The 12,949-nt window shown below is 42.0% G+C and overlaps 1 protein-coding gene across 1 annotated transcript in view; it reads left to right on the top strand.

Moving 5' to 3' along the window:
* Positions 1-8,364, top strand: part of IRS1 (insulin receptor substrate 1) — a 35,949-nt gene extending 27,585 nt beyond the window's left edge. The window contains exon 2 of the mRNA XM_075268817.1: positions 7,288-8,364. Coding sequence (XP_075124918.1) covers positions 7,288-7,292 — 5 coding nt within the window. The 3' untranslated portion in view covers positions 7,293-8,364. The remainder of the gene's footprint in view (positions 1-7,287) is intronic.
* The last annotated feature ends 4,585 nt before the right edge of the window (positions 8,365-12,949 follow it).

Here is a 12,949-nt window from a genome sequence, read left to right on the forward strand (position 1 = left end):
ATCCTGTGTATTGGAACCAACTCTTCTCTAACAGAAAGAAAGGCTGCTTCAAAATTCAGCCCATTTGCACACAGAAGAGATAAGCCCCTCTCCCCATTCAGAACATATGCACACTCCAGCTGAATCGAGGTCACTGTAAGGGTATTACCACATGTGATAGATATGCTGTGGATTTTTTGTTGCAGAAAAACAGAAAAGTAGATGATATTTTACAAAATTTCATTCCTGGAGCTGGTCAGGTCACTTTGGAAGTGTAGTAGGTAACCCATGGTGAGCTTCCAAGAAGGTCAGCTCTCTAAAGTGATGACCTTGTGATGACCACCTTCTGAAGAATGGGAGCTAGAAATTAGGATAGGATGTTGATCAAGGGACTTCATCCAATTCCATATTTTGAGTTTGGAAAGAGCTTTTTTTTTTCCTCTGATGGAACAAATGTTGTTGTTTTTTTGTCTTTCCCCTTAGATGTACTTGGTAGGTTTATAGGTTGGAGTTGATTGACTTGTATCTTTATCCGACCTTATCTACCAAGTTATGTTATTCCAGTCTGCTGTTGACCCTGAATGTGGTTTACGGATACGGTTTAGGGCTATGTACTATACTCATCCTTTACTAAAGAACCATATTTTACAAGGGCTTTAACCTTAACATGTTAACAATAATATAACCCAAAGTCATTAAAGGTCTGCTTTCCTATTTACTAGTGTTTAATAGCTTCTTAAGTAACGGGCATGGATGACCCAACCAACTCCAACCAGTTCTTCCAAGGTTTGAAGCAAAGTCACATGCACCCAGCTGTACACAGGTATAAACCGCCCCGGGGACACTTGTTTCCTATTTGATTTAAAGCTGGAGTCGCGGCTATCCAGAACTGGTCTTGAAGATTATAGTCAGGCCGCATTAACTTTTACTAGTAAAGGAGCTTTCTCTGTCACATGCCAGAAGCCTCTTTGCTTTGCCTTTCTCATTTCCTTGTGTATGGAAAATTGTTCCTTTTACATATTTGGGCCATGAGAACGTTTTGCTCTTGATGATAAATGCAGTGTTTTGCTGTAGTCGTTTGAGACCACGGAGTAATTTGAGTCCCTCATGATGTACTTTTCCTTTGCATATTTTGGTCTTGGTACAAATACTTTTCAGATGTGAGTTACAACACCAGATGGCATTCAGGGACACTTTACGTGGGTAGATGTTGAGATTTGTATATATGGATATGGCATATATATTAATGAGTCCTGGGGATTGTTGGGCTATATGTTGACATACACGGTGATGTCATTATGTCACCCAGATTGCTTTTGTGTTGCAGTAATTTGGAAGTTGATAGGAAGATTTATAATGGTCTTTGTCTTTATTATATGTAATATTTCATATCTAGAATTCATTCAGTGTAATGGTCAAAGATAACTGTATTAAACATGTCTGGAGAAAGATGGATAAGAGGGGCCACACGGTGGCTCAGTGGTTAGCACTGCAGCCTTGCAGCGCTGGAGTCCTGGTGTTCAAATCCTGCCAAGGGCATAAAACCATCTGCAAGGAGTTTGTATGTTCTCCACGTGTTTGCATGGATTTCCATCCCCCCCCCAAAAAAAAAGAAAAAGACATGCTGATAGGGAAAAATGTACATTGTGAGCTCTATGTGGGGCTCACAATCTACATTTAAGGAAAAAAAAAAAAAAAGAAAGATAAGAAAGAAAGATTAATCTTTTATTTAGAGTTTTTCACAATGACCAGTTAAAATCCCAACCCGTGTGGTATCTTGTGTGTCTCGTGCTTTATTGTTGTGTCTCTATGTCCTATATGGTAAATGTAACATTATATAGTGGTACCTTAGGCTGTTGCTTAAGGCCCATGTATACGGATTAACCACAATTTGCACATTTTGTACTACTGGTTATAGAATTTGGCCAGTGTAAATGGAGAGTGAGATCGGTGATAAAATGGTCACTTATTGGTCCTGTTTAGTTTTGTGATCCTCTACAATGATGGTTATTGTCGCTGTGTGCTGCTTGTGACAACCTTTATAGAATGCACCGTTGTCTGCCGTACGCTTGTTGCTGGGCAACACTCACACTCGTATTTCGGCAGAGACGGGTTTCCTCACTTATGGCTTTGGGAATCCTTCTGATGGAAATGCCCATGAGATGCCCAGGAACTTCTTTCTTAAACCTTCAGAATGAGCTTAAAACAATGTTCTTTGTAAAGGATGATATTACTATGAACTTTAGGAGTCGAATAGATAATTGCAGAGACCTTTAAGAATTTAGAGGTTACGCAGGATTAGAAAAACATGGCTGCTTTTTCCCAGAAACCCTGCCGCACCTGTCTACAGGTTGTGCCGTGTTGTACTACAGCTCAGTCTCATTTACTTTAAAGAGGACCTTTGAACAGTTTGCATCCTATGTATACATCCACCCAATATGCTAATCTGGCTCCCTACTGTTAGATGGGCTGTCCCCAGAGGGAATTGACTGTTTGAGACCGCCCATGTGACAGAAGGAAGCCTTATTAGCATATTGGATGCTAAAATTAACAGCACCAATTGCCCAGGAACAGTGACGGCTAGAGAAAAAAACGACAGCGCAGTGGTGCAAACAGGGGGGAGATGGTGAAAGGTCCTCTGCAATACCAATCGCAAACTATGGACAGGTGTGGTGCTGTTTCTTGCTTATTCTGGACAATCACTTGTTTTAATGGTTAGGTGCATTTGCTACCTGGAACTAGGATTTCTCCAGACCTTGCCAGCATACATCTCTTCCATGCATGTAACCCGCAGGGGTAGGGTACCTTTGGCTCTCTGGCTGTTGCAAAACTACAACTCCCAGCATGCATTCTTGCTTTGCTGTTCTTGGTACTCCCATGGAAGTAAATGGATCATGTTGGAAATTGTAGTTTCACAGCAGCAGATGAAGGTTCCCTACAGATAAGGTAGAAGGATCCCTAGTGACATAAAGTGTTGATTCATGCTCCCTCCTCCCTGCCTGAATCCTAGAGGTCAGTACTACTGTGCCGCCTTTATCTTGCCTGTGTCTACAGACGTCCTATATTTGAGAATGACACTGAGCACTATGGAAGACTCCTTGATCCTTGGGAGTCGTGCAGCACATTACTGCACATGGATGTGACGCTGGTCTGCACAGTTCTCTTACAGGAGAGCTGTGATTTTGCAGGGAATTGATTGATCCTTCCTGGTGACTAGTGAGCGCGCTCCGTGCCGTAGATAATGATGTGGATGTGGATACTGTATCCTTCTTGTTTTGTGTTGTTTATCCTGCATGAATTGGCCAGATATTCCTCTGGGGGCTTAGCCTGGCATTCCCTGGCACTGTCGATACTGCATGTTACAAAGCTTTGGTGCTGAGGCATCACTTCTATATATAGAGCGCTTCAGCTTCTAGTTTAAACTGGCAGGACGGCTTTCATCTCAGGAGTATGTGTTTGCTCTGCGCTTTGTAGTAACGTATTGGGCTGAGGAGGCATTAAATGCATTCTAGTATCTCTGAGACAGCAGATTGGTCCTGCTCCCCACACTCGCGTAATGTAGACCTTTATCTGTGGGTACTGATAACAGAATTGCTTATAGACTCAGCATTGCAGTGTGGCCTTTTGGTGTACCTGTATTGAATACACAGGGTTAACACTTTAGGCACCTCTTTGTCATTTTGCCATGCTCACTTGTAAATGACTCATCTGGTTTTAGGGGTTTATCACTGTAATGTGTCAGTGGTTAGACCTAGTGGGTCCAAACACTGGGGACTCCCATTAATCACAAAAATGGGTTTCGACAAGTGCATGATGTGAATAGAGAAATAGTGTGCATGCTCGGCCTCTGTTCCATTTACTTCTGCAGGACATCCGCACTGGTTATTGTTATAGTTTAGCAGTCCCACAAAGGTGAATGAAGTGGTTCCCACATTTGAGCACCCCAGTTCCATTTGCAGGGGGCATTTGGGGACCCTTAAGATTCCCAGCGGTTAGACCTCAGGGAGGAGACTCTTATTTTGTGATTGGTGGGTACCCTAGTGGCTGGTCAAAAACAAAACGTCTCTGGTAACTAAACCCTAGCAAGACTTGAGATATGTTATCAGCAAATGAGGGATGACACATAACCTATGAAGAAAACCTTATTGCTTTGTAAATGAATTAATCTTCTACATTAAAGGGTTGTCTCATTGGTCCCACTCATGATACCCCAGGCAAACAACTGCTTCTTCTGGAGGAAGGCAAAATGTCCAGGTAGTTTTATACGGCAGACATTCAGATGAGGGGATGTCCATGTTCTACAGGAATGGCTCCAGTGTGCAAGAACCGGAACCAAATGACTATCCATTGCGGTTCATAGATGGAGTTTCAATTGGGCGTATGGGCAGGAGTTGTGTTTATCACAAAGAATATGCAGATTTATTACTTTTATGACTGTGAACACTTTAAGTCCGTGGTCCAGTACGCTCCTCTATTTGCTAAGCTTGCATTGTCTGGCAGCCTCTGTAACCAAAATCCTTATTGTAGACACTAGTGGTCTGCTGCTGTGCAAGCCCTTCAGTTCTGTAATGGCTGAGTTATTAGGCAATGCCCAGAATAAGGCTCCACATATGGAAACGGAGCTTTAATGATCACTTTTGCAAGACTTTCAAAGATGGCTAGATGAAACCAGACATGACGTCTTTTCTTGGTCTCATTAGTTGTTTCTCTGAATTATGGGGCATAACAGGGATCCGGATTAAACATGCAAGTATGCTGAATGCATTCCTCCTAGAAACAACCAGCTACTAACCTAAACACTGCATTAAATCAGACGTCCACATGTGTTTCTCACTCCATATCACATTCATGTGTGTTTTCGGGTGGGATGACAGACCTATTGTTTAAGAAGAAACAGGATAGAAAGTTGAGGGATCAGAATATGGCCTGTTCTGCACACAGGTAACCGCCATGGTACCTTTGTCACTTATCGTGGGTTTGTTTATTGGGGCTTCCCAACCCTACCCCAGTGGAAAATGTAAAGGAAAATAATGATCAGGCTGTTGGATTTCAACATGTCCTGTCCTTTTGTTCTTGAATAGATAACTTTCACAGAAGTGTCTGGCGGTGGCTTTGTACCCCCTCCCCATTTAGAACAAGCAGAATGGGAATGTATATGGGGGTTTCTGATGAAATGTCTGTCAGCCAAAGGAGTGTTCAGCCAACAGCGGTCTTATATGAATAGTAACTCTTCAGTGAAGCAGGATTATTCTATGCCCCCCTAGTGTGTAAACCAGGCAGAAGACCCCTAGATGCCCTCACATCAGATGGTGTACACTTTTTCTGTAGACATACTTTCAGCCGTCCTGTTGGTGCATTGTGGGACAGGTAGCAGTACTACTGTCTCTGGACCGCAGGGGCAGCCATGTTATAATGCCTATACTATTCCAGACATTTAGATTTTGTTTTTGTGTTTGGTATATCGTCATAGGATATGGTAAATCATTTAAGGTCTGGCAAGTTTTCCTTGTGCTTTTTCCAGAAATGCATACCAATAACATTACATGGAAGTTTCAACCCGTCTGGGATCCAGCTCTGCAAAAAGAAAACAAATTTATTGAGACCTTTGCTATATATTACAATGTACAAGTGTTGTGAATCAGCCCTGCATGTTTTCGTGTTGTGTTACGTGGCTGACATCTAGGGCTATTGGCTTGTAAGATAATTGTTCTTCTCAGTAGTGTTCATCGAGTGCATTCACCTACTGGATTTGCTTTAGCATTTGAACTGCAAGCTAAGCATTGGCAACCTTGTTTAGCATGTGAGAAGCTTAAAAGATTTAGTAGATTCCTGCTTTGATGCAGCAGGTTTGTCTGCAGCCTTACATGGGGACCACCTAGGGAGGTCAGGAGGTGCCGGAGCCTGTAACTAGCATAGGTTTCTGCTCGGAAGCCTGAGAAAAAGCTGCAGTCATCCTGTGAAATTAGCAGTGATGAAATAATCTGGGTCTGGATTACAGAGATTATAGTCTTTCTGTTGTGTCTCTGGCCCACAGTTTGAGGATGATTTTGTATAACATTCGGAATAGTCTTATTGGGAACGTTTTAGCATTCATCTGAAATAATGAGGTTTCACCTCCTTAAAACACACCTTAGAGCAGATGTGAAACACAAGACTAATGCAAAAATGCGCCCCTTCGTAGCCTTCAGTTACATGTTCTTCTTGCCAGGAAGGCTTGTGTAAGCCAGCAAAAATGTCCAGCCCAACCACAAAGCTGTATTATCAGGGACTCCAGTTATTGCTGGCGGTAAGTAGGAAATAGATTAAACACAGGTTTCCCCTGTTCCTAAGCTGCCAGCAGTGATGTCAGTGACATTAAATGATCCTTCGCTGAGCTCACTGTAGCCCGAGATCCCCTGCACTAAGCCATTTGTTTTATAGGTTGTTAAGGAAATAGTGACTGTTGTTGATGAGAAACAATGGTGAGTCCAGACACTGATCTAAGCATGGAGTTCAGCGCTCGCAGCCTCTTCAGCTATTGTTACTGAGCACTTGATAAGTCTGTAATGAGCAGTGCAGACTGCATCGGGCGTTTCGACTGAGACAGATGTCGATGTTTATGAAGGCGTACATTGATTTTATTTTTTTATATTATTGACGTGTGCAAGTCAAAACTACGTAGCTATGGGTGATGAATGATCCCCTGCTCCCTGTTTTCTACAGTGCTATAGATACAAATGCAGCTAAATCCTGTACCATGAGCATTTTTAGTTAAGACGTGAAGGAAGAGTACAAAGAAACGTGTTTAGAGGACCTGTCATCCATCCTCCGATATAGTTTTCTAAACGTATTCAGAAATTTGTGTTACCAGTTAGGGGTGGCATAATGTGAAAGGACACTACTAGAGATGAGCGAGTAGTATTCAAACACCTCGCCGCCATAGGTATTCGTGTAATCGGCCGTACACCAAGGGGTTAAACGCATCGAATGCTCGATGTGACTTAAATTGCTTATTAGAGATGAGCGAGTAGTATATTGTGTAAAATATAGTAATATGGTAAATATAGTATATTGGTGTAAAAAAGCGCCAGGGAAGGTGGGAAGGGAAGTGAATGTTTACTGCGCTTACCACGTGGTATTCGACCGATTACACCAATAACAATGCAGGGGAGGTATTCGATCGAAAACTACTCGCTCATCTCTACTGTTTATGTCACTTGAATTGTCTTGTTGCCTTTCTATTTAGAGTAAAGATCTGTGTAGTACGTTGTTTTCCTTTGATGATAAATTACTATATTCATGTTTTGTTTTTGTTTTTTTTGTCTGTAGAATAACAACCTCTACAACCTCAGCAAGATACCCGTTCAATCTCAAGGGATTATGGACTCTCAGTAGCCTCCACACATCACAACAACCAGGACCTCACATCCTCCTCTTCAATAGATGGTACGCTGCATCCACTTCACTTTGTTTACTACACACGCAAACCTCAGGAGTCAGCTGACTGAACTGCACCTTCTCTGTTGTGCCAAGCAAAAAGCACTGTGACGTCTGGACAGAAGCAATCTGCTCCTACTACATCCTTGGAGACAACCTCAGTGATCCGATCCGATCCTCCCTGCACCAGCTCGCGGTGCGCACGGACTTGCATCTTCGCACATTGTTCTCAATTCATTCAATTTAAGTTGCTGCTGAAAATTTCAAGAGAGAAAAAAAACTGTATTACAAAATCATTGGTGTAAATTATTAAGTACGAAAGAACTGTTAATAATGATTGATGAGAATTAAATATTTAACATAGGTTTTGATTTATACATGTTTTTTTTTCTGTTAGAGCCCATTTTTTATGTGGGAATTTGAGGTATTCTGTTGTAAACAGACGTTGGGTAATTGCTAAAATACGGCTAATGACATAAGTAGGGTACTATTCTCCTTTCTAAGAGACAAAGCAGGTCCTAGATTGTTAGGACTTCTTTTTATTTTGGATCCTATTTAGAGACACTTGTAATATAAGCGTATGTAAGGATAACTCTGCACTCCCAGCAGTGATGTGCTTTAACTCTTTCTGTGCCAGATAGGGCTGCAGTTCTTCTAAAATGTTTATTAGAACTGACGATCCTACACATGTTACTCACAGGTTAAAAGATTCAAATAAAACTACACACAGGCCTATTCATTGCACAGGTACAAGAAAATAAAAATGAAATCAAGAGTCTTCCATTGTATATAATGTAAAACAAAAATGAAAAAAAAAAAAAATAATAATAATAATAAAAGGGAAAAAAGTGAAACTTGGCTGAACTCTTAAAATGAAACTCCCTGGAATGAGCAATGTGGTTGTTTGTAAATTCTGGAAAATCTTTCTATATGTAATAAACTAGATACTGTTTAATTTTTTTCTGGTAACGTTGTTTGGATTTTGTTTTTAATGTAGAAGTGTCTTTTATTTGTCTTGATGTGTATGATAAATGGCATAGTTGTAGTTATAAAAGAGTCCGAGGAGTTAGTGCCACTGCATTGCCTATATAAAATTGTCCTCTACTGCAGTGCTCATATGAATGTGCCCTCCACTGACTATACGAATGTGTCCTCCACTGTAGTTCCTATATGAATGTACCCTCCACTGCAGAGCCTATATGAATGTACCCTCCACTGCAGAGCCTATATGAATGTACCCTCCACTGCAGAGCCTATATGAATATGCCTTGCTCTGTAGTTAGTGCCACTGCAGTGCCTATACAAGAGTATAGACAGTGCAGTGTCCAAACTACGTGCCCTCCACCGCCTATACAAATGCACAGTGCCCATACAAGTGTTCCCTTCACCGCCTATATGAGTATGCCCTCCATTGCAGAGCCTATATGAAAGTGTCTTCCTCTGTAGTTCCTATACGACTGTGTCCTCCACTGTAGTTCCTATAGAAATGTGTCCTCCACTGTCGTTTCTATATGAATGTGTCCTCCACTGCAGTGCCTATACAAATGTGCCTTTTACAGTCATGCTGATAAACATATGCCAGGTGTGCCAGACACCGTGCTCGGTACTCCAAATGGATTTGAGGCCCGGTTCACATCTGCAATCGGTATTCCTTTCGGGGAGTCCGCTTGGAGACCCCCTGAATGGAAAACTATACGCATTAAAAAGCGGTTAGCTAAGAAACCACACGGACCCCATAGACTATAATGAACGCAGATGTGAACCAGGCCTCAAATCCATTTGGAGTACCAAGCATGGTGTCTGTCACACCTGGCATATCTTTATCAGCATGACTATGCCAGCATTTGAGGCCTGGTTCACATTTGCATTCGGTATTTCATTTGGGAAGTCCGCCTGGGGACCCCCTAAAGGGAAACCTATACACATTAAAAGAAACTAAGCTAAGAAACCACACGGACCCCATAGACTATAATGGGGTCCGTGTGGTTTCTACTTAGTGTCACAAACCATGTGCAGAGAAGAGTACTGCAAGCAGCACTTTTCACTCTGTGTATTTTGTATCGAAACCACACAGACCCCATTATAGTCTATGGAGTCCATGTTTTTTTTTTTAGCTAACCACTTTTTAATGCTTATAGATTTCCATTCGGGGGTCGCCAAGCGAACCCCTCGAACGGAATACCGAACGCAGATTTTGAAGCGAGCCTGAGAGTGTATATTTGTCAGTTGTCATCTCCTGCTTATCTTCGTAGATTATCTATTCATGCATCCTGTCCATAAGTACAAGCCACAGGGATAAACATGATGGGGTTGCAAGTACACAATGAAATCTATACTGCACACAGTGATACACTGAGATCAGAAAGCTAATTTTATATTTGTGCACTAAACAGTTACATATAAACCTTAGTTAAAATTTAAAGAAAAAATTATTTACTTATTTTTTAATAATGAGTGAGGTTTTTCTGAATGTATAATTCCTAACAAATCTTTCTTCTTGATTTTCGGTCTTGCAGAGCAGCATGCACATTGCAATCTAGTTTCCTTACAATGTACATGAAAGGGAGGTTATCTGACCTATTACCTATTACCAGTCTATTACCAGTAGATAGATCATTGTTCAGAAGGGGTAATGTCTTATTAGGGAGAGATGGACCAGGGACTCCTTAAGCCATGCATGCCCTGCTAAGGATTCTGGGTAACAAATACAAATAAGACCTCATTGGTGAAAAAGAGGAATTTGCTCCTAGCACCACCTATTGCAAGGTAGCTCCCTATAGACAAATGCCTGGTGTCAGGGTCTGGGGTTGCTAGGTGGGGTGGCATAGACACAAAAGACCAGATTCTTTAGTCCAAAAACAAAGGTGGGAGTTTATTTTCACAAAAAGGTAGTTCAGCAACAAAAGGAAACAATACAAAAATAAATACCTGCCCGGCTAGGCTCTAACTAAACATAGAATAGGTTACTAGAGATGAGCGAACACTGTTCGGATCAGCCGATCCAAACAGCACGCTCCCATAGAAATGAATGGAAGCACCTGTGACGCTGACTTTGCCGGCGGCCGGCCGGCGTCACAGGTGTTTCCATTCATTTCTATAGGTGCATGCTGTTCGGATCGGCTGATCCGAACAGTGTTCGCTCATCTCTAAAGGTTACCTCACTTAGAGTAACAGAAATCCAAAAAGCCAGTAGAATCATTCAGGACACAGCTACAAAAATATGACCCCTCTCTTTGGCTCTCCAGCCAAACTCTGCCAAAGTGTTGCTGCTGGAGCATCTTCTTAAGCCTCCTTGACGAGGAGACTCTCTGCAGCTGAGTCGCTGCTGAAACATCCCCAAAGTGTGGACTGGAGGGGGGTGGAATGACAGGTCCCACTACCAACCTACCTGCCATTCCTAAAAATGTAGCCCAAAATTGAGCATTTACCAAAATGCTCAGCAGACGAAAGTTGTCTGCTGAGAACAAACATTCCTGGAGTTTTCTCATCTCACCCACCTGAGTAGTCCGGGTGAGATGTACACCCCCTCCATTACCTGACCAGCCATCGGCTTACACTGGTTTTAAAAGAAACCTGTAAGGGTCTTTGCACACGACAGAGTCCTGTCTTTGGAAAACAGTCTATGTTTGGGAGGTAGGACCTGGACTGAGCTCTGCCGTGTGCATAGGAGTCACTGCATTATGGTCCGTTACGATGCCGTGAGCTCCTGAATGGCCTGTTCACTACAGTAATGAACGGATAGCGTTACAGCATTACCGTACTGCTCGGAAGCTCACTGTATAGTCAGCTGACTGCAGTGGTTCCTATGTGCACGGCCATGTTCTACCGGCTGTCAGGCTCTTTCAGTTTTAAAGAAGGGTCACGATTATAGTTAGAGGACCTTTCATGTCCTCATTAATGTGCGGTATTACATACGTCTAGAAAGCTGGCAGTGCGCTGGATTCAGCATATTCTTTCCCCATAAGTGTCCCGGTGCTAGAGATCAGTTAGTTTCGGCGCTGATCTGAAGGGGATCCCCCCACTGTCAGGATGGGCCGTACAGCCTAGCGTCATCACTGGGTTGTGAGGTTAGCCCCCCACATTACTGTACTGTATCATAGCATTGTACTGTCAGAGGGGAGGTTCCTTACCACCCAGTGATAATGCTTAGCTGTAAGAGATGCCCCATATGACAATAAGTTATGTTCGATTACAGTCAAGGGGGCATTCTTCACAGCCCAGCGATGACACTAGGCTGTAAGGCATGCCGTTCTGACAGTGGGGAGATATTGGTGCCAAAATTAACGGCACTGATATCTCCAGCACTAGGGCACATATCGGGAAAGCTGACAGTACATTGAATTCAGCGCACTGTTGGTTTTTTAGCGGTATATAATACTGTACATTGATGAGGACATGAAAGGTCCTCTTTAATGGGTTCTCTTTGGCTCTGTATGTGGCCACAGTAGTAGTAGTAGTAGTAGCAGCAGTAATAGTAGTCTGCTTATCTGTTGTTCTGGTTCTCTGATGGACCAGAACAATGGAAAGGCTGATGCTGGTGTGAACCTAGCGTTACAAGAAAAGATACTTCCGAATTATTTTCTGGGTAGTATTTAATAGAACAGACATGTCAGGAGAGATTGAGAAATATTCAGTGTGTGACTTTACTGTGTATAATCCTCTTAAATAAACATATATTCTAATATATTCATAGTAGAAATTGTTGGTATTTGCTTTTCTCTTATCGTAACACAGAGATTAGTTTGATGCCCCTTACAAATAACTGAGCACTTTCAGAGTTCTCTAAACATATGTAATTGTGTCCAGTCGTCTCTTTCTCCCCATTTGGTGTTCCGAGCTGTTTGCAGAGAGAAAAGCATGCTGTACGTGATCAACTGCGAGACTAGATATTCAAGAGAGGCCCATGCGTGGGGAGCCACATCCGTCAGACCAGGCTGAAAACATGCCTGCAGTAACTAGTGAAATTGTTCCATGTTGTTTTTCCTGCTCCTCAAACCTCGTCCTGATGAATACTGACCATATTATAGCAACAAAGTGCTCATTCATTAAAATTTTCATGAAGTTGATTCTTTCTTTCCTTTACACAGTTCCCATGATAAAGTAATATAAACCATTAAAGCCACATATATCTTTTCCTGAAAATGTGCTTTGATTTTAATTCCTACAACATATATATAACAGCCTGACAGCTGCTGTATTTAGAAACAGTTTGTCTAGAAATTATGGAGTAATAAGATTTATGTGTATCTGTAAAGTCTATTTCCAGAAATCTCCCAGAAATACAGGGCTATCCAATATTACAGTTGTCTGTTTCTAAAAATCTGTATGACAATCGTTTTCACACACTCTAAAATGGTAAATCTGAAGTCATACGTCACCAACTGGATTACTCTGAGAAGTTGCCAATTGGGGGTATGGTAAAGTTAGGTGGAAATGTCTATGGCCTTTGTAATAGTATCCGTTAGTAGTCAATAGAATAGTAGTCAATAGACGAGTGCCCCCATACCCTGGTCTATAGTCTCTCACTCTGCTAAATCAGTATCCCTACGCTATG

Source organism: Leptodactylus fuscus, chromosome 3, assembly GCF_031893055.1.
Source record: "Leptodactylus fuscus isolate aLepFus1 chromosome 3, aLepFus1.hap2, whole genome shotgun sequence".
In the NCBI taxonomy this organism is placed as follows: domain Eukaryota; kingdom Metazoa; phylum Chordata; class Amphibia; order Anura; family Leptodactylidae; genus Leptodactylus; species Leptodactylus fuscus.